At 36.5% G+C, this 23,721-nt stretch overlaps 1 protein-coding gene across 3 annotated transcripts in view; it reads left to right on the top strand.

The window, feature by feature from the left end:
• PLXDC2 (plexin domain containing 2) overlaps window positions 1-23,721 on the top strand; it is a 490,615-nt gene that overhangs the window by 284,658 nt on the left and 182,236 nt on the right. For all 3 annotated transcript variants that reach the window (XM_082742067.1, XM_082742069.1, XM_082742068.1), the window contains one exon: window positions 22,570-22,692. In XM_082742067.1, the coding sequence (XP_082598193.1) occupies window positions 22,570-22,692 (123 nt within the window). The remainder of the gene's footprint in view (window positions 1-22,569; window positions 22,693-23,721) is intronic.

Below are 23,721 nucleotides of genomic sequence, written 5' to 3' on the forward strand. Positions count from 1 at the left end.
TCTTGGTTCTTTCCACAGTTTGGTGACCATTGCTGCTATAAACATTGGGGGTACAGATGGCCCTTCTTTTCACTCCATCTGTATCTTTGGGGTAAATACCCAGTAATGCAATTGCAGGGTCATAGGGAAGCTCTATTTTTAATTTTTTGAGGAATCTCCACACTGTTCTCCAAAGTGGCTGCACCAACTTGCATTCCCATCAACAGTGGAAGAGAGTTCCCCTTTCTCCACATCCTCTCCAACACACGTTGTTTTCTCTCTTGCTAATTTTGGCCATTCTAACTGGTGTAAGGTGATATCTCAATGTGGTTTTAATTTGAATCTCCCTGATAGCTAGTGATGATGAACATTTTTTCATGTGTCTGATAGCCATTTGTATGTCTTCATTGGAGAAGTGTCTGTTCATGTCTTCTGCCCGTATTTGATATGATTATCTGTTTTGTGTGTGTTGAGTTTGAGGAGTTCTTTACAAATCCTGGATATCAACCTTTTGTCTGTACTGTCATTTGCAAATATCTTCTCCCATTCCGTGGGTTGCCTCTTTGTTTTGTTGACTGTTTCCTTTGCTGTGCAGAAGCTTTTGATCTTGATGACATCCCAAAAGTTCATTTTCGCTTTAGTTTCCTTTGCCTTTGGAGACATATCTTTTTTTTTTTTTTTTAAGATTTTATTTATTTATTTGTCAGAGAGAGAGAGAGAGAGAGAGTGAGCACAGGCAGACAGAGTGGCAGAGGGAGAAGCAGGCTCCCTGCAGAGCAAGGAGCCCAATGCCGAACTCAATCCCAGGACGCTGGGATCATGACCTGAGCCGAAGGCAGCCGCTTAACCAACTGAGCCACCCAGGCGTCCCTTTGGAGACATATCTTGAAAGAAGTTGCTGTGGCTGATATCAAAGAGGTTACTGCTTATGTTCTCCTCCAGGATTCTGATGGATTCCTATCTCACATTGAGGTCTTTTACCATTTAGAGTTTATCTTTGTGTATGGTGTAATAGAATGGTAGAGTTTCATTCTTCTACATATAGCTGTCCAATTTTCCTTGCACCATTTATTGAAGAGACTGTCTTTTTTCCACTGTATATTTTTTCCTGCTTTGTCGAAGATTATTGGACCATAGAGTTGAGGGTCCACATCTGGGCTCTCTACTCTGTTCCACTGGTCTGTGTGTCTGTTTTCATGCCAGTACCATGCTGTCTTGGTGATCACAGCTTTGTAGTAAAGCTTGAAATCAGGTAACGTGATGCCGCCAGTTTTATTTTTGTTTTTCAACATTACTTTAGCAATTCAGGGTCTCTTCTGATTCCATACTAACTTTAGGATTATTTGCTCCAGCTCTTTGAACAATACTGAATTTTTTATCAGAATGGCATTAAAAGTATAGATTGCTCTAGGCAGTATAGACATTTTAACAATGTTTATTCTTCTGATCCAAGAGCATGGAATGGTCTTCCATCTTTTTGTGTCTTCTTCAATTTCTTTCATGAGTGTTCTGTAGTTCCTCAAGCACACATCCTTTACCTCTTTGGTTAGGTTTACTCCCAGGTATCTTATGGTTCTTGGTGCTCTAGTAAATGGAATCGATTCTCTAATTTCCCTTTCTGTATTTTCATTGTTAGTGTATAATAATGCCACTGATTTCTGTACATTGACTTTGTATCCTGCTACATTACTGAATTGCTTTTGATTCATAGATTATTTTTAATCAGTAATCATAAACCCCAACCACAGAAAAAGACCACATATCTTCATGGGTGAATTCTTCCAAAGAGGAAGAATATTTCCCAACATATCCTATAAGGCCAGCATTACCAAGATATCAAAGCCAAACAAAGACATTATTAGAAAAGAAAAGTACAGACCAATATTCCTGATTAACATAGATGTAAAATTCCTCAGCATAATACTAGCAAGCCAAATAACCAAAAAATTCAACAACACATTAAAAGAATAATAAACCATTACCAAATGGGATTTATCCCTGGGGTGGAAGAATGGTTCAATATATGAAAATCAGTTAATGTGATGCAAATTTCCAAGCTAGGGTTGTTTGGCAAGAAAAAGAAATGAAAAGCATCTGAATTGGAAAGATAGAAGTAAAATTATCTCTGTTTGCAAATGACATAATTTTATATGTTGAAAATCTAAAGGATGTCACACACAAAAAAGCCCATTAGAACTAATAACTAAATTGAGTAAAGTTGCAGAATATAGTCAACATACAAATATTAGTAGTGTTTCTATACAGTAATAACAAATTACCTGAAAAGAAAACCAGAGGGGAAAACCATTTATAATAGCACTGAAAAGAGAAAAATACTTAAGCATAAATTTAACCAATGAGGTGGAAGACTTATATACTAAAAACTACAAAACATTAATGAAAGGAATTGAAGAAAATACAAATAAATGGAAAGACGTCATGTGTTCATGGATTGGAAGATAATGTTTTTAAAATGTCCACCTTAGTAGCCCAAGCTGGTCCATAATATGCTGGACAAAGTCAGTGAGGTGACTGTTGGTGGTGGAATGCTTTTGCCTTCCTTAAGGTGTTCAACAACATAAAGACTGGCACTTCTGTGTTTGATGAAGAGGGAGCCTAGATCATCAAAGACCCGTTGTCCAAAGCTGAGAAGAAGGGTATGAAAACTTCCTTGCCTCTTGACTTTGTCAGTGCTGACGAGTTTGATGAGAATGCCAAGACTGGCTGGGTCACAGTGGTTTCTGGCATCCCTGCTGGCTGAATGGGCTTGGACTGTGGTCTGAGAGCAGCAAGAAGTATACTGAGGCAGTTGCTCGGGCTAAGCAGATTGTGTGTAACGGACCTGTGGGCATATCTGAATGGGAAACTTACCCAAGGAGCCAAAGCCCCCATGAATGAGGTGGTAAAAGCCACTGCCAGGGTCTGCATCACCATCATAGGTGATGGAGACACTGCCACTTGCTGTGCCAAATGGAACACAGAAAATAAAGTCAGCCGTGTGAGCGCTGGGGGTGTGCCAGCTTAAAGTTCCTGGAAAGTAAGTTCTTCCTGGGGTGGAACGTTTAAGCAGTGTTTAGTACATTCCAACCTTTTGGTTCCTATGCACCGTCCCTAAATCAGCTTAACACTTATCGCATCTCCACTCGGCATTAGATAAAATCTTTCCCCACGTCAGAATTCAGCTAATGGCCGAGAGATGCAGCCCCAGGAACCCTTAAACAGTTGCACAGTATCTCAGGTCTTCTTTATTGTGCCCTGGATTTGCCTCCGTTATTCAAGATCCCATTTGAATTTCTTAGTGTCTAAGCCATTGTGCATTCTAGAGTGCGTATTTTTAATTTTTTTTTAAATTTATTTAAAAAATCACAAGTAGGCAGAGAGTCAGGCAGAGAGAGAGGGGGAAGCAGGGTCCCCACTGAGCAGAGAGCCAGACATGGGGCTCGATCCCAGGACACTGGGATCATGACCTGAGCCAAAGGCAGAAGCTTTAACGCACTGAGCCAACCAGGTGCCCTAAGAGTACATATTTTTATATTTTGCCTGTTAAAAGAAAATAAACTCTGTTAAATTCTCTTTTTTTTTTATCTGCCATAATTTCAGTCTTTATTTCATACCGATCTTTTTCACTTATTCCAATATTTTTTTTAATTTTTTCAATTTATTTATTTTCAGAAAAACGGTATTCATTATTTTTTCACCACACCCAGTGCTCCATGCAGTCCGTGCCCTCTATAATATCCACCACCTGGTACCCCAACCTTCCACCCCCCGCCACTTCAAACCCCTCAGATTGTTTTTCAGAGTCCATAGGCTCTCGTGATTAACCTCCCCTTCCAATTTACCCCAACTCCCTTCTCCTCTCTAACACCCCTTGTCCTCCATAATATTTGTTAACTTCTCTTTTTGAAGTAGCTTATTCTTTTTAGCTTTGTCATTGTTTCATTACTTGGCATGGAAATGAAATTCCAATTGTAGATAGGTAAGGAGACAAAGTTGATGATCTATTAAATAAATAATAGAAGTATCAGTTGAGGGTGTCTGAGTGGCTCAGTCGGTTAAATATCTACCTTCAGCTCAGGTTATGACTCCAGGGTTCTGAGATGGGGTCCCACATTGGGCTTCTTGCTCAGCAGAGAGCCTGCTTCTCCCTCTACCTTTGCCTCTCTCCCCGCCTCATTAGTAAATAAATAAATTCTTGGGGTGCCTGGGTGGCTCAGTGGTTTAAGCATCTGCCTTCAGCTCAGGTCATGATCCCGGGGTCCTGGGATTCAGCCCCACATTGGGCTCCCTTCTCAGCGGGAAGCCTGCTTTCCCTCTCCGGCTCCTGCTTCTTGTGTTCCTTTTCTCTCTGTCTCTCTCTATCAAATAAATAAATAAAATCTTTTAATAAATAAATATAATTTCTTGAAAAAGTTATCAATTGAAAAAATAAACAAAGAAGGTAAAATGTCCATGCTGTTCAAAACAATCCAAAAATTTAATGCAATCTCTACCAAATGCCAATTGCACATTTATATAAATAGAAAAAAATATATTTAAGTTCGTATAAAACCACAAAGGACTGTGGTCAAAACAATCTTGAGGAAGAAAAGCAAAGATTAAGCTATCATACTTCCTGGTTTCAAAATATATTACACAGCTATAGTGATTAAAACAGTATGGTATCGGTGTATAGACAGATTGTAGAGCAATGGAACAGAATACAAAGCCAGAAATAAATCCACATATACATAATTAATGGTTATTCAACAAGGCTAAGAAGAGCCTGGGTGGGTCAGTGGGTTAAAGCAAGAATACACATGAGGAAGGGATAGTCTTTTCAGCAAGTAGTATTGGAAAAAGTGGATATTCACATGTGAAAAAAAATTAAATTGGACCTTTATTATACACCAAACACAGAAAGTATTTCAAAGTGGAGTTAAGACTTTAACATAAGGTCTGAAACTGTAAAACTCCTAGAAGAGAACATTGGGGAAAACTTCATGACATTGAGCTGGACAGTGATTTCATGGATTCGACACCAAAAACAAAGGCACAAAGCAAAATAAACAAATGGGACTGTGGTTGACTCTTGAACAACATGGGTTTGAACTGCTTGGGGCTACTTAGATTCTTTACGTATGGTACTGGAAATGTATTTTCTCTGATGATTTTTTTTTTTAAGATTTTATTTTTACTTATTTATTTGTTTGACAGAGAGAACAAGTAGGCAGAGTGGCAGGTAGAGGGAGAAGGAGAAGTGGGCTCCCTGCTAAGCAGGGAGCCTGACATAGGGCTCCATCTCAGGAACCTGGGATCATGACCACAGCTGAAGGCAGATGCTTAACCTACTGAGACACCCACGCACCCCTCTCTTATGATATTCTTTTTTTTTTTAATTTTTATTTTTTTATAAACATGTATTTTTATCCCCAGGGGTACAGGTCTGTGAATCAGCCCTCACCAAAGCACATACCCTCCCCAATGTCCATAACCCCACCCCCCTTATTCCAACCCCCCTCCCTCCAGCAACCCTCAGTTTGTTTTGTGAGATTAAGAGTCACTTATGGTTTGTCTCCCTCCCAATCCCATCTTGTTTCATTGATTCTTCTCCTACCCACTTAAGCCCCCATGTTGCATCACCACTTCCTCATATCAGGGAGATCATATGATAGTTGTCTTTCTCTGCTTGACTTATTTCGCTAAGCATGATACGCTCTAGTTCCATCCATGTTGTCGTTAATGATACCTTCTCTCTAGCTAATTTTATCATAAGAATACATTATACATAATACACCCATAACATACAAAATATGTGTTGTTTATGTTATCAATTAGGCCTTAGTCAACATTAAGCTATTAGTAGTTAAGCTTTTGGGAGTCAAAAGTTATATACATGGATTCCCAACTGCAAGCTCCCCTCATCCCTTTGTTGTTCAAGAGTCAACTGTACATTAAACTAAAAAGCTTCTGTGCAGCAATTAAAACCATCAGCAACATGAAAAGACACCTTACAGAATAGGAGAAAATATTTGCAAGCTACATATCTGATAGTTAATATCCAAAATATACAAGGAGTTCCTACAAATCAAGAGCAAAATAACAAGTAACAATTTAAAAAATGGGCAAAGTTCTTCCATAGACATTTCTCCAGAGAAGACATACACATGGCCAACAGATACACAAAAACACGCTCAACAGCACGAATCGTCAGAAAAATGCAAATTAAAACCACAATGACATATCAGCTCACACTGTTATGATGCCTTTTATAAGAAAAATAAAAGAGAACAAGCGTTGAGGAGAATTCAGTAAAACTGAAACTCTTGCATACTGTTGTTGAGAATGTGAAATGTGTAGTCACTATGGGAAACAGTGTGGTGTTTCCTCAAAAAACTAAAATTACAAGTACCACATGGTCCAGCAATCTCATTTCTGAGTATTTATTCAAAGGAATTGAAATTAGAATCTCAAAGAGGTATTTGCACTCCCATGTTCATTGCAGAATTATTCACAACAGCCGAGCTTAGAAACAACCTAAATGTTCACTGACAGATGCGTGGGTAAAGAAAAAGTGATCTATGCATATGATGGGCTATTAGCCTACAAAAGAAAGAAATCTTGCCATATGCAACAACATAAATGAACTTTGAAGACTATGTGCTAGGTCAAATAAGCTAGTCACAGAAAGACACATATTGTGTGATTCTACTTCCATGAGGTATCCAAAAGAGACGAATTCATGGAAGCGGGGCGTAAAATGGTGGTGCCCAGGAGCTGGGTGAGGGCTTACTGGAAGAGTTGCTGTCCAGTGGATGTGAAGTTTCAGTTGTGCGAGATGAGTAAGTTCTGCAGATCTGCCGTACAGCATTATGTTTCTAGTTAATAATACTGTATTGTGCACTCAAACAGGTAAGAGGGTAGATCTCCTGTTAGGTGTTTTTACCACAATTTTTTTTAAAAAAGGAATGAAGGACCAACTGTTTTTGTAAACTTTCCATGAAATCGCAGCATGCCAATTTCATGGTAACCCTTTCTCCTAACAAACTTAATTTTCCCAGAGGGAAGGAATTTCCCAGGTGTAGAATTTGATATCTAGACAGTTCACAGATCCTAACCTATACCTTTACGTGTTTTCTAACACTCTCACAACATTCTGGTCATCACTTGAATTGTATTTGATAGTCTCCGACTGAGTCTTTCAGTTGTTGAACACTACGGAGATATAAACTTAAATGGTCCACTTATGAAAATAAAAAAAGTTCAAATTCTCTTTTAGCCTTCACCATTCCCCTGTCCCAGCTTTAGATTTTAAACAGCTCCTCTGCTCATTGAATAATCTTGATTACTCTTCTGGAAAAAGAATTCCTCCCCTGCATTTCAACTCCACGTTTTTCTCTCCATGACCCCCCGAATTCAGTGGGAGAATATCCTGTGGGGAACTTTAGTGTTTTATTTTTTTACTGTTAGTGAAAAAAAAAAAACAACAACACTTTTTAGTTTTTTTACTCTTTTAGGCTCTCATATTTGTTCATCTGTATTAGGTTGGGAACCCTCAAAATAAGACTTCTGTCCGAGTATTGCATTTATTGAGTTCTGTTTTACAGATTTTTAAGTAGACTGCTATCAGTGCCTTGTATTTATTTAACATTATGTCAATACTTATGCTGCCTTAGATTATTCCAAAGAGAGGCCTGCGTGAAGGTTAGAAGGAAAATCTTTTTCATGCAATGCATTTGCTGTGTCTCTCTATGTAGTCCTTATGAAATACTAATAATGTTGCAGGCAAATACATTGTCAGCAGGAAAATAATGCATTTGTCATATATACCAGGCTCTACATCAGTTTTTCTTTGAACCACATATGACACGTCAAAATGGAATAAATGATGCTAGAAGTGATTTTTTTTAGCTCCCTGAAGAGTAGTTGATCTATGCGTGTCCATGCAGCCTCACCTTATCTGGGGCAGAGCTACAAATCCAGTTTCATGGTTAAATTAGCAGGTAATCCCTCCCGTCTGCAAGCCTCGAAATGGTGTGTATCTGTCAAAGGAATCTGATTATGCCAGATCCCCAAGGTTCCCGCTTCAGTGCACAGGGCTTAATTCAAAAACAACTGATTCAAAGGGGGGAATGCCTGTGACAGGAATCAGCCCTACGACCGATTTTTGCTGTGATACCTGCTGCATATGAGCAACAGAAATGGCACTGCATTGCTTGCACACCTGTATTCGGAAACCAGCTGTGAAGCCTAGATTTAGCTTCTCCTCCTCTGGTGTCCCCATCTTAGTAACTGTCACCCCCCACCTTCCATTTGACTCCCTTTTCGGCACTCTCCCCTTGTATCCAATGAAACATCTGGACAGTAGTTTACTTCTGAAAACCCTCTGATGTGTCTACTTCTGGCCACCTCACTCCTAGTGTAAGCCCATCCGATCTTTCCACAAATCATTGAAATAGGCAGTGAATTCTTCACCCTATTTTAATTACGTCTTCCTTCCTGCTTGTCTATACTCTGCTGAATAAACTTTACAGTTTTTGAAATATTGCAGCTATACCAAAAACATAGATGGGTAGATACCTAGGCAGATAGATAGATAGATAGATAGATAGATAGAAAGAAAATGCATAAAACACTGTACCTAATAGCCAGTTTGAAGGTAGGGGGCAAAACAGACACAGTTAGATTTTACTATGTACCCATCTCCATGGTTCTCCACTTTTCCTCTCTGGAAATAAACACTCTCCTGAATGTGGTGTTTATCAGAATGTTCTTTCAGTATAGTTTGTCTTGTCATGTGAAGCCTCTGCTTCAGCCCTTCGATGTGCTTCCATTACCTTTAGTCCCCAAACCTAGGCCCTGACTGGCATGGCCTCCCATAGTCTGAGGCTCTCCCCAGGCTGCTGGTCTCTAGCCCTATCACACACCACTCTGCTAGGGCAGGGAAGGCCCTGTCCCTCCTCCAGCCTTAGTGCCTCGTGGAATCCCTCAAACATACGCCGCACTCAATGATTGCTAGCAAATTGGACAAGTACACGAGTGATGGCCAGACTCTATGTTGAGACACAAATATGAAAAAGTTCTAGTCCATATCTTCTAGGGTTTGTAACAGATGAGAAGAGAGGCAAACAGACCACGGGGTGGATGTGAAAATAAACAATTGTACACCAGTTGTGGTAAGACCTATAACAGAAGTCGGGACGAGCATAGCGATGGAAGACCAAAGGGTGTAATCAGATCTTCTGGGGTTAGAGAGGATAAAAGAAGGCTACACACATGAGGAGACATTTAAATTGAAGCTCGAAAAATGAATAGGATTTTTCAGCGCACAGAAGGAAGAAAGCATATTTCAGGCAGAAAAATTCAGCATGTGAAGGTACATAAAATGCACAGGGCCCACGTGAAGTCAGGAGTAGCTGAAGCACAGGGTGGTGTGGAGAAGATGTGAGAGAGGAAGTCGAAGAGCCGGGCAGTGGCCAGACCAGGGGGGCTTTATATATGGAGCTGTGGTGTTTGGACCATTCACATTGTTGAAACCCAATTTATTACTTGTATGGTGGGCACTCTGCCAAGCCAAGCTGAGCAGCATGTATAAAAAAATGAGTGTTCTTTATTTTTTTTTAAAGATTTTATTTATTTATTTGACAGAGAGAAATCACAAGTAGACGGAGAGGCAGGTAGAGAGAGAGGAAGGGAAGCAGGCTCCCTGCTGAGCAGAGAGCCCGATGCGGGACTCGATCCCAGGACCCTGAGATCATGACCTGAGCCAAAGGCAGCGGCTTAACCCACTGAGCCACCCAGGCGCCCGAGTGTTCTGTTCTTAAAAGCTTATCTAATAAGGAGATAAAACAAATTCTTAATGCGTATTTTTTAGTACTTTTTCCTCAAAGAGAAGAAGTGTGTCTGGAATGACTCTATGTAATGAAATTAGATTTTTTTTTTTTTGTAAAGCCACTGGTCAGGAGCTGCATGGCCACAGAAGAGCTGACAGAGGATGGTAACAGCCACCTAAGGGGCTGTGGTGACCCACGTTCACAGAAGTTTAGCCCCCACCCTTCACTGGTATGGGGTTGGGGGGGGACCTGTGCTCACCTTCTACTTAAGGTCAGCAGTGACTGGATACTCATGGGGGTTGATTTCAACCCCTTGTAAGTGACAATAGAAGAGAACCTTTTTTTTTTTTTTTTTTTAGGTTAGGGAGGGTCATCTTTCTTAATAACCTATAAATACTCCTGAGAGGGGTTAACATAGTAAAGATTATATCCCATTCACATCGTAGTATATAATAACTCACCAGATTTTTCATGAGAGAAAGTTTAAATAGTTCACTGTCATTAAGTACCTGCCTAGGGTCTCTGACAATGGCAATGTATGAAAAAGGAAATGTTGAAACCTGAACCATGAATCCCAATAAATTTTATGTCTCCACATGCCTTTTGTATTCCCAATTTTGGGGAAATTTAAGATGTTATTTATTTTTTTATATTTTAAAAAATGTAACGAAGTATCACTTTAGCACTGGTGTCTGATGAAATACAAGAATGCAAACATGGCCCTGGTTTCACTGAACTTTGGACACATATGTGAGGTGCACTATTATGGCTGAGTTATGTCTCTGAGGCCAAATTCTACCTGCGGCCACCTTGACTCCTCCACTCACACATTGAACGGGAACTGCAAATGAACATCCAGACAAAGAATTCCTCCCAGCACGGTAAACCTTTTCATTCTCTGCCTTAGCAGACATAAAATGAAATTTAAAAAACAAAACAAAAACTTTATGCCTTCAGTTCTGATTAGTCTGAAGCAGATATACAAAAGTGCATTTGAGATACTCTCTCTTGCTGCTCTTCCGGAAAGGCTAATATATTAGAAAAGCAGGTTATCAATTTATAATATGCTTTCCATGCTTTCCCACAATCCCCTTTGAGAAGTGCCTCTTTTCAACCTAATATAGGATAGTTTTGCCCCTGGGCCTTTTTGTCAGATATAAATGTGAAGGTGTTGGGGAAAAAAAAAAAATCTAAGAATCTCTTTAATTTTCCCTGGGAGGCTAGAAAATGTTTTGCAGCTGCACTTGGAAGGTCTTTTTCTACTGGTTTTACCAATTAACCTTAAAGAGAGTGTTGGATTAGTCCTTTCCTCTCTGGGGATGTCCCAAAGTTGTGTTTCTGTTTTGTGCCTTTTGTTTGCTATGTACCCATTTCTGCTGTTCCCAGTAAATGTTGTTCTGGTCAAAGCCACTGTAAGTTGAGAAGCAAATGAGCGATTTTGTGAATAGCATTTCCTACTGCTTTACCGTGGTTGGATAATCAGATGTGAAGGCTTAATTGAAGTAAAAGTGTTACAAAAGAAATGGAAAAATGGCATCTCTAATGAAGTAGCAAGAAAAGAAAGGTGTTCAGATACCTGCAGATTAATGGCTTGAAAGAAATTTATCTATTTCTCTCTAAGGTGTAGAGAGAATTCTCTAGAAATAAGAAGACATAGAAAGTAGAAATCATCAGAATTATTATTCCTCAGCAGTGACATTTCATCTAAATGCCTTACAAAATATTTTTTTAGTCTTATAAAATATCTTTGCGTTAACTGTTCTACTTAAATTCTGAATTATATTTCTTTCATGTTCTGCAGATTTCAATTTATCATTTAGATATCTATCTTAAAATAACTTACTGTTTCTGCATTAATACAACAAGCAATATTCAGCTGGTGAAAAAGGAAAAAAGATATAATGATTGGAGAGAAAAAAACATTGTCATTATTTTCTAATCACATGATTGTAAGTAAATGAAAGCCCCCAAAAATGTACAGATGAATTATTAGAATTAGTTCTTGAGTTGAGTAAGATTGCTGCATGTAAAATCAATACATGAAAGCAAAAGAGTTTCTGAATGCCACCACAAATTGTTAAAAAATTTGACTGAATATAAAGTTTTCAATAATGATATCTTCAGAAAAGACTAAGTAAATAGGAATAAATCTAAAAATGACATGCAGGACTTTTTTCTTAATAAAAAGTAGTGTAAGATATCTAGAATGACTAAATAAATATATATTCCATATTTAATGGTTGGGAGATTCAAAGTAAAAAGGAGCAAATTCCTCCTAAGCTTACTTAAAATTTCAATGCAATTTCAGCCAAAATCCAACACGGTTATTTTACTTGTCCACATGTGTGGTATTTCTTGATGAACTAATCCAGAAGTATGTATATGGAAGAGTAAAAGACCAAGGATAGCGACATACTCTTTTTTTTTTTATAGTCACATATTCTTTTTGAAGATTTTTAAAAAAGATTTTATTTATTTATTTGACAGAGATCACAATTAGGCAGAGAGGCAGGCAGAGAGAGGAGGGAAACAGGCTGCCCACTGAGCAGAGAGCTCGATGCGGGGCTTGATCCCAGGACCCTGAGATCATGACCTGAGCTGAAGGCAGAGGCTTAACCCACTGAGCCACCCAGGTGCCCCAATAGTCACATATTCTTAAAGGAAAATACAGATAGTTGATTCACGATGCTCTCAGATGAACAGATAATAATAAAACATTATGATAACTATACAGAAATAAACAGACCAGTGGGTTGGAATAGAGACCCCAGGGATACATCACATAGATTTATGCAAACTAGATTTATAATTAAATTGATATTGCAGGTCAGTAAGGATAGGATGAAATTTCTAAAAAATGATAATGGGCTATCCCTGAAGAGAAAAAAAAAAAAAAACACCACTTGGGTCATGTTTTATACCCTTCAAAAATAATATTAGGTGGAAGAAATAATAAAACATATTTATAAAATATTTAGAGAACCATAAAGAAATAAATATAGGTATATATCTCATTAGAATAAGGAAGAATTTTTTTTAACTTAAGATTAAGAAAACATTTTAAGAATGTATGAAAAACAGAAACATATGTAATATCAGAATTTTTTTTTTGAAAAGCTATAAAGCAGGTCCGAGAAATCAATAAGAAAAAGGCAAAGAATTTTTCAGATATTTCACAGAAAGGAAAGTTCAATGGCAAGTGAGTTTCTGAAAAAAAAAAAATAATAATAATCTCATTATTACTCACTCTTAGGTGAGTCATATAGGACTTAGGTCTGAGTAGTATAATTAATGAATGTAATCAAATCATTTTGATTAAGTCATCTAAATAAGTTCCACAATACAATATAATTTCACAACTAGCAGATTAGCAAAAGTTGAAAGTTTGAAATACCAAATTCTGATGGGGATATGAAGCCATATATATACACATATATATATGCATATATATGTATATACACACGTGCACACACACACAGTAGATGTGTCAATTGGTGTATATACATATACATATATATGTGTATATGTATATACATATATATGTGTATATATACACACATGCGCACACACAGTAGATGTGTCGATTGGTGTAACTTCCAAAAACAGCTCAGCATTATCTTGTGAACTTCCACTTCTGCATGCCCTATGATCTAGCCATATAGCTTCTTAGGTTTATAAAATAGAAAATCTTCTATATGTGCACAAGGACACATGTAGAATTTTTTCATGGTAACATGATTTGTAATGGTAAAAAATTGGGGCAATACAAATATCCTCAAAAGTTGATTGGATGAATTAATTGTGCTATTTTTGTATGATGGAATATGATATAAGAATGAAAAATGAATGAAACACAGCTACATGTGCAACAGGAATGATTCCCTCATGAATGTAGATTAAACAACAAAAAAAAAAATTTCAGAAAAATACTTAAGTCAGTTATTGTAAAGTCTAAATACACAAAACTAATCATCTTTAGGGTTGTAAACATACAGTGTAAAAATGATAAAAAAAGAAGGAAATGATAAATAAAATGTGTAAAAGTGGTTAGTGGTACAGTTTAAAGGTCATATTTGTGCTTTATTCTATATATTTTAGTCTAGATGGTAAATAAACTGATACATCTGTGCTTATCACTTATTCTTATATACATAAACATATATTCTATGCATATGTTATGAATTTTATCTTTTAACATTTATCTTTAAAAGCATTAATATATGTAGTTATATATATAAAGAAGTAGAAATTAGTTGAACATCACAAAATATCCATATTTGAATGTGTATGAGTATTTACATACGTATTTAAGAATTTTTAAATCTAAATAGTCCTTGCAAAGACTCCCAAGGTCAAGGAAAATGCTTTGTTCATATTTTGATCAAAGTAAATTTATTCAAATTTTTTCACAGTAGGACTATAGGAAATAGAATCTCTTACACTTGAATTAGGATCTAATCCGTGAGATAAATGGTAGTACTATCCACATTCTATTCTTTTTGGCTTCAGTGATCATATGCCAAATCAATGCAAGCAATTCTGTATAATAACTGTGCTGGAAGAATATATCTTCTAATGAACTCACCCCTGGGACAACACTATGAAGAGATGACCCTGAATAAACTTAGTTTTTGGGGCACCTGGGTGGCTCAGTGGGTTAAGGCCTCTGCCTTCGGCTCAGGTCATGGTCCCAGGGTTCTGGGATCGAGCCCCACATCGGGCTCTCTGCTCAGCAGGGTACCTGCTTCCTCTTCTCTCTCTCTCTTTATCCCTCTGCCTACCTGTGATCTCTATCTGTCAAACAAATAAATAAAAAAAATCTTAAAAAAAAAAAACTTAGTTTTTTTGTTTATTTGTTTATTCTTTAGTTTGAGAGTGAGAGTTGCAAAAGAAACCTAAGGCATGAATGTAGAAAGAAGGTCTGAAGGGTGCCTTCAATCTCTCACTGCTCTCAATAACTTCAGTGTTTCCTATAATAGACCTCATAAATTTTATGGAAGAATACATTATACTTTTGAAAAAACTGCATTCTTGAAAATCTTAGTCTATGTGTATTAACCAAGATATTGATGAGTTGGGTTCATCTGGGTCAGAGAAGTGAGTAAAAACCTGTCCTAAATGCTTTGAGAGGAAGAAAGCTAACTGGATTATTAACTGGGATTAAGGATTTTATACTTCAGATTTTAAGATATTCAATATACATTTCACGTGTTGATTTATAATCTATATACTCTAAGACTCTCTCTCTCTCTTTCAAGAGAGAATAATATAAGAATAATGTAGGGATGCAAAAACTCTGCTACTCCACAACAGAAGTTTCATTTTGCTATCAAAGAATACTTGCTTGTTTTCTTTGGCTGTGTTGAAAGCTGATTCCTGTCAATATCTCAGGTTGGTTCTTAGCAACCAAGAAGAATATGAACAATATAACATAACATGATATAATATAATATTGTGAAATATATAAAACAAAAATATATAATAAAATGTTGTGTGTGTATATACATATATATACACACACCCACATATATATGTATATACACACACAAAACCAAATACATAAGTTCTTTTCTTTTCTCAAATAGAGTGAGTTTATCTTTGGGCATCTAGTGTTTTGAATGTTCAAATTGTAGGACATATTGAAACTCTAAAGTCCAAAGTGTAATATGAATATACAGTGGAGTCAACACTCTTTTGCAAGAGTTTTTTGCAAGAGTTTTTGTCCCTCTCACTGACAGTTTATCTTCTTAAGGGACCAGACTACTAACACTTCTGGGGAAATACAGTTGCTATCACAATTCAGAGGCCATAAAAGGTTACATGTCTCAAGGAGACTGGAAGTAGCACAGTTGGAAACTGACCACGGTTGCAGAGAACAAGAGTGGACGAGGAGAGGAATCTAGCTGCAGAACGAGCCTCCACAGAACTCTGACTCTGAAACAATGTCACTGGGCAATACAGATGTTCCAAATATATGTGTTGAGTGGTAGAATTGCAGCTATATGCCTGTAGTCTTTCTTCACTGCACACAACAGTGTTGTTGAGATGGGATTAATTTTAACCTAATTTCACAGAAGAAATTGCAACTCAGTGAGAGTAAGTGATGACGTAAGATTATACAGCTTGGAAAAGATGAACTCAAACCTGGGTTGGTCCAGTCTACTTTGACTCCTCATGGAGAGAAATGCACACACACACACACATACAAATACATTGCATGTGTATTTTTTATATATATATATATACATATAAACTATTTAATATCATCTACTAAACAGTATATATATATGGCAGTAGATTGGGTCTAGAATTTAAATGCTAACGGCACTAAAACTAAAACCATCTGAGGTGATACGTGGCAACAATACTTTAGTTAGGCTAGAAAAGAGGAAGAAGCAAGTGCTTGATTTGAACCTGGTGGTGCAATGCAGATGGTGGTCTTTGAGAAAACAAAGCTCTTCTAATCCCTTCCAGAGCTTCTTTCCTGTTGAGATGAACGGTATTTCTCTTGCACTGAAAACAGAAGGACAAGGAAGGGACGGGAAACAAACTCATCTTTAGAAGTCCAGAGGCATAGTTATAATTTCAAATATGTGGAATAAAATTTGTTTTGTAAACTGTAGGCTCAACAGGTCACAGTTCCAGGCAAGAATTCAAAGGAGATGTTCTCTTGTTATATAAATTTTTTACTTTAAATTTCCCTGGTATTTATGCCACACTACAGATTAGTGAATAAGTAGAGTAAGGTCTGATGGTGTCTGAAAAAAAGTTTCCTACCTAAATACTGCCTCTCTTTATATTTGGCCATCTTGCTTCCAGGGCTACTTCTGGTCATTTAAAAAAATGGATTTCTGGGCTCCTGGGTGGCTCAGTGGATTAAGCCGCTGCCTTCGGCTCAGGTCATGATCTCAGGGTCCTGGGATCGAGTCCCACATCTGGCTCTCTGCTCAGCAGGGGGCCTGCTTCCCTTCCTCTCTCTCTGCCTGCCTCTTTGCCTACTTGTGATCTCTCTCTGTCAAATAAATAAATAAAATCTTTTTTAAAAAATGGATTTCCTTAGGAAAGGACGGGGCAATTTTTATTACTTTTCATGGTGATGGAGCACCCTGGGGATGAAGTTAAAGCCACAGCAGGGCATGAGCTCCCCTCTCTAGAGCAAGATAGAACATGGTTGGAAGGCCAGCTGGTAACTTAAGGCATCCTATGTAGTTTTCCAAAGTTGGATTTCAGTAAATGGGCAGAACTGCCAAAGATAGTTGATATTCATAGGTCAGGAAACCAAGTATTTGTCTTCTAGAAAGACTGCCCGCAGGGAGTAGGGTCTAAGAGACTAAGTGGGACTCAAGAGAGAGGCTTTGCAAACATGGAGCAACATACCATCAAATTAAGCAGACCCCCAGGTGCTGGGGAGTAACTCCCAGCTATAACTTGGTGCCTCATGAGAGTTCAATATTTGACAACTGGATCCCTGAATCCCCAGTGTGGAAGCATAAATAATTTAAAGAAACCCTCCAATTCCTACCTATCCCCCCACACACATAGGAGTAAGGCTTTGGAAATATTACCTGAATCAATCTGAACAGAGGGAATGAGCTTGATTCTCAGCTGAACAAGAACAATCATAGCTTTCTTGAAAAGTTGTGATGTCCACACACTACACAACTTCAGGGGTTATCATTCACTATCTCCAGTGTGCATGAACCATCTCTGGAAACTCTAACTAATCAGAAGCATCTGGAGGAGGGGGACAAAGGGTGCTATTTACAGTGACCGCTAGGAATTAATGTGTATTGAGAATAAGGCACATTGATATTTGAGAAACAAAATGGAGAAGTCAAGAACCATAGGCTACAATTTTGTTAGCAGTTCAAAAGTCTCTCTTCCTCCTCATCTACACAACTGTGGCTTGTGCTCATTCCTTGGAGTTGGAGAGAAGCACTTTATATGGTCAACATAAATCTATACATTGGTAGTTTCTGAATATAATCCACAGCCAATAACCAAGTTGTCAGTTGTTGCTTCTTTTTTCTTCCAAGGGATGGATTTTGTGAATTGCAATTCCCATCATGCCGTAAGTCAGTGAAATAAAGGAGTCTAGGAGAAGCAATATATTTTAACATAATATTTTACATTTTTTTATTATAGAAAATATATTTGATATATTTTACCTTAACAGCTGGTTGGAATTATAAAGTGAGAATATTTGTGAGTGACAATATTATAGGTTACTTCCCAGGAACCAGTAGTTAGTAAGTTCATGTGAACCTCGAAGTGCTATTTTATCTTTTTCCTTCTTTCTTTAACCATCGAGGTCATGTGTACAAACCAGTCTCCTCACAGTGAACTGTGAGGTCTGTTAGCAGCCATTTTTGTCCAGAAAGAGCCTGTGATGTGAAACCTGTCATTGTACAGTTGCAGCTGACAGAGAGTTAATGTTACCCGATAACTTACAACAACTTAATTTTCAAATTAGCAATTCCTGCTGCATATGGTTTTGTTTAAAAGGCTGACTTCACTACAAACAAGTATTTGTCTGAAAGGGGGTAGTTTATAGAATGTGTTATGATTCATAAAATGGCATTTGTGCAGAATGTAAATTGAATTACGCTCAGACTTGACTTGTTTGCTTCCAGCAAGTTGTCTGCCACAAATACTGAGCGATTTGACAAAACAATAAGCACAAACATGACCCAGTGAATTAGGGTGGTGAAAGGAAACAGATCATATATAAAGTCAGTGAGGGGTCAGTAGGAGGAATCTGTTCTCTAAATCCTCATGGAACAAGGACCATAAATTTCAGATCTATTTGATTAGGGTACAGGGACATCCCATAGGTGACCATGGTGACATACACCAGTCATTTGTACTCTGAAGGCAGCATTTAACTATGAATGTTCAATGCCCTACAGGCATATACATTAGCTCCAACCTTTCCTCTGTGGTCAAAAATATCAACTGGAAGATGATGAAATAAAATATTTCATGAAGCCCTTTACACATTAAAGTTTTATGGATTGTTTCACAGGCAAATATAGCCTTTATTACTATGACACATCCGGTTAAATGAAACAACGTTTTGCAGCCAATAGGATGTTAATATTTTTACAAGGTGCATACTACATCATAATGTAAGGGAAGGGAAGTTATCTCAAATGTAGAACTTTAGATACTAAAGCTTTTAATTATCTGTTGCCCTGTAGTTAGAGTCAGTGGTGTATCTTAATCCAAACTAGAATAATTCAAAGAAACCTGTATCATACTATTTGGGTATGAAGCACAGTTTTGAAGTCATAAAAACTGTTTAAGTCCAATCAACTAGTATATGTTAGACACAAAAAGACTTCAAGAGGTAAGAATTAGAGGGAATGATTGCTTACTTATTTAACTTAACTGATTGTTTATTTTCTGCAAATGTTTACCTTAAACACTGTTTTTAAGTGCTGCTCACGTATCAACACATTCAACCATCACAACAACCTCATGTTTACTCCCCCATTTAATGGATTAGGGGACTAAGGCACAAAGATGTCAAGTAACTTAGTCACACCACTAAGATGTCATTTGCTTGTATCATTAAATAAATTCTGTACTCATATGTCATTCACCTACCGATTTAAGTCTCATTTATGGATTGCAATGAAGATATGTATCTCTACCTTGATCTCTAGAATTGTCCAATTAAATGAACAGAGGCCAAAACAGGATTTAAAGTGACTATAACCGTGCTCTAAAGTATAGGTGTTGGAATTTTCACAAAGAAAACAGGTTTTTTCTTCCCCAAGACTCCTTTTCAATAAGAACCATGTGTGATCAAAGGAGATAGTTTATAATGATTAGCCCTTCACATGGCTACAATCAAGTTTGAAAAAAATAATAAAAATATTTTCGCTTGAACTACTCTAAAATGTGAACAACCAAAAAAATGACATATGTATTTTTCTTCACAACTGAGCATGCCCCCAAAAAGCCAAAGAAAAGAGATAAATGTCTAAATGGAACAGTGGCAGCTCTAAGTGCTTTTGAGGCTTTGGAAAAGTTTTGTTCCACAAAAGGGCTCTTACATTTGTGTAACAGGTTCTTATTCAATACCTAATCACACTTGCCTGCTGTCAGCAGGCCTGTAAGGATTCTCTCTCACTCAATTATTAGCTGCTGTTGATGTGACATTTTCAAAATTTAGAAATGTAATGGGAAGTAAGTGGAACCCATCCCCATGAAACATTTCACTCTTGGTCCCCAAAAACTGGCAGTTGGCTTGCAATAGAAAACAAGTGAGTGTTCTCAGAATTCACAAAATTCAACTCATGCTGTGGAATAAGTGGGGTTTTTTTTGCATCCTTGGGTGATTGTTTACATTGTTCTTGGTGGTGGCCATGGCAACAGTGGTAATGGATGAAGAGTAGGGGCAGACATGTTTGCAATCATGGTACCTGGTCCTGGTTATTAGTAGTTGTAGCAACTGCGCTACTCACAGTAACAACAGCCCTCATTTATTTTAATGTTACAATAAGAGACTAATCCAGAATTATAATTATAGTTTTTATATATTTACAGTTTCTTCCATGTTTTTATTTATTTCTGTGGGAACGATGTGAGATTTGATCTTCGAAATGTGGGAAATCATAGTTCTGGAAAACTTTTTTCCTGATGAAGTAGCTGTTAAGGATTTGCATGATTTGAAACCTGGGCTATGGAGAATGGAGAATAATTTTTTTTTTTTCCAAATCTATGTAGAAACAGTCGGGGTAAAAATATTTATTTTTTGAAGTATTAACAGTCAGAATTGGGTATCTGAAATCATTAATCGTCCTGCATTTTGCAAATGTTTTCCTGGGAATTGCTGCTGCTTTTCTTAGACTTGCTTTGGAAAGTTAATTTTATGTGGACTCGCAATTATACTTTCTTAAATTACTGCCCCTTTCTTCTTTAAATTAAGTGAAGTTTCTTCCATTAGTACATGGAGAATGCAGAATAGAGAAATAACTATCCAAAGACACTGTCCCTTACAGAATATTCTCAGAGTATAATTTAATATTTTCTTTACAGAATTTTTGTATCCACCTTAATGGTGAAATTATAATGGCATGCTGGTGAGGATAGGAGAAAAAAATAATTCAAATGTCCTGAAAAATAGTTATTCTTCATCCTGATAATTTTAGGGTTATGATATTGACTTTCAACATTGATGGTGACTCTGAAAATTTACAGGGAAATAAAATAAAAGCAATGACTGTATCACCCTATCTTGATATCTTTCAGTAGACTTGAGTTATATGAAATTGCAAATGTACAAAATTCTGCTCAAGACATAGGGAATTTATTTTGAAAGATATCACTTGGCATTTGGGAAACAAGAAATAATCAATGATTAAAATACATGATAGAAATTTTACTAGTTAAAAATACATTTTTAAATGTGAATAGTTAAAATTCAGTTACGCCTTGATGAAAAATGAAAAGGAAGTCAAAGGAGAGAAGACACTGCTAGAAAGATAGAAATTAATTTCAAAGTAAATAACTGCAGCTTTAAATTTTGAGTAACTTACCCAGAAATTAAACAAAATTTGAAAGGATAAAGACCACAATGCACCAATGCAAGCTTTATTCAGACCATGAAGTAAGGCAACAGAAGCTTTAACACAATTTTGTGGGTTTTTTAAGTCTTGCTCATTTAATTCATTAATTCTTATGAAAACAGAAAAATGATTTACAGTAGTCCCAGGTGTCTAGTTAACCTGTGATTGCCTAAAAATTACATTGCAATTGCATTATCACAAATAATTTGCTCTGGGCTTTATTTTATTATATGTGTATGTGCCTATTTAATAAATGTTCTTAATTGTGCATTTCTTAGATTAATATTAAAATTAGTTATCATTCCCTGAGCTGACTCTCCTTTTAGGAAGCTAAATACCTTGGAGGCAAGAAGTCAGTATAGGATTAATAATTTGTCATGGATAATCCACAAAATAAATAAAGCCAGTGTGAATAATTGGAAGTTGGCAGAGTTGTAACATAGGAGCTATTGAAAGTTAATTCAATATGAAGTTATTCATAGTTACTTCTCTCTCATCAACCAGCCACTAGAATAAGCTGCAATTGATAATTCTATATATAAAGTGGCATTTGTGCGGTATCGGTGTTTTACGATTTTATCTGCAACATGTAATATTTTTCTTCTTGACACAGTTCTAGTTTTATTAAAACTCAGAAATGTGCAAGTTTTTCCATGGATGTTAAACATTCTTTCAACTTTGAAAGTAAGGTCCAGAACATCTTCTGCATCTTTATGTTAAAGATATCCATGTGTGGTTTCTAAAATATCCCAAACTGAAATTACAGTTTGAAAAATGCAATTAAACTTCATGAAAATGCAGTTAAACCTCATGAAAACTCACTCACTTGTAAAAAGGACTTGCATGTTCAGCTAGTGTTAAAATAACAAGAGATTAATAATGGCAGATTGAATATTTGAATTACTTACCTACTGGATTAGCCTTTTTAGCCTAATGATATTTTCCAGAAAATAGTCACATTTCCTACAATTAAAATTGTACATATTCTAGATTTCTGATTTACCAGTCTAAAAGGTACTATAAAATTATGAGACTTTGTTACTTAACCCAGGCCTAATTGTTGATCAGACATGAAGACATTAATTATACGCCTTTTTTTTTTAAGCTACTGTGATATTTTATTTTCAAAATATGCCTGCAATTAAGAGATAAAACTTCATCTGGGCTTTTCCTTAACATATTTCATGTTTTTGCAATGACAGGTTTCATATACACTGGAGAAGTTGTACATCGAATGCTAACGGCCACACAGTACATAGCACCTTTAATGGCAAATTTCGATCCCAGTGTATCCAGAAATTCAACGGTCAGATATTTTGATAATGGTATGTATTGGTTAGCCTATTCTTTACTGAATATGTACTTTTAAATATTGATAATCAGATTCATATTAATCTTTCGTTAACCTGGAGGTCTTTTGGTAAATTGGATTAGAAAGTGCTTGATGCAAATGCCTTGCGATGACAAATATTATACTGTACCTGTTGATATGTGGATTGAAGTGTATAGTCAAGAGTCACTCGTTCATTCATTCACTCATTTATTCATTCAACAAATATTTGTTAACATCTGTTAGGCATTATAATAAATGAGTTGCTGTAAATGGCATCTCAAACAAAGCAGATACATTTATTTGATGCTATTTGCTGTGAGTCCTTACTGCAAATTAAAAAAAAAAGTTAAATAAGGATAATTTGTTATCTTCACATAGAGGCAAGTGACATAATATATTGATGTTAAATTCCCAAAACTTATGAAACATATACACCATAACATGAACACACCTTTTAAAAAATAAGGTAGTGAAACTTAAAATGCACTTATGAAAATTAAGTTCTCCTGACTTTAAAATAGGAAATAGAGCCTACCGAGATTTAGCAAGGACACTGACAACAATCTATCCCTACTATTTCTTCTGGGGACATAGAAAATAGAGAAAAACTAGACTAGATCATTAAATGCTATTCAAATCTAAAAAAATGTAAGGTTCTGAAGACAAATATAGATTTTCATATCTGGATCTTATGGAAGGCTGTAACTTTGGCAGAGAAAATAGGAAAAGAAAAGTTTGTTTTGGAAAAGTAAAGATAGAAATGTCTGTACGCTATAATATAAAAACAGTATTTATTTGTCCAAATGACAATTTCATCTTTTAAAATAATGGAACTATTTGGTGTGAACAGTTATTTCTACTCTTATCTTAAAGACCAAGGAGGAAATTTACTAGTGGGTAGTATAGACTTAATAGTGACAGCAGCTTTGAGGAAATATGATCATTTTACTAAAAGTTATCGTCTGACCAGTGTGATGAAGCCATTTTACAGGTCAAAATAGCAAATGAAAAAGGAAGCTAA

Source organism: Mustela nivalis, assembly GCF_964662115.1.
Source record: "Mustela nivalis genome assembly, chromosome: 7".
NCBI classification, from domain to species: domain Eukaryota; kingdom Metazoa; phylum Chordata; class Mammalia; order Carnivora; family Mustelidae; genus Mustela; species Mustela nivalis.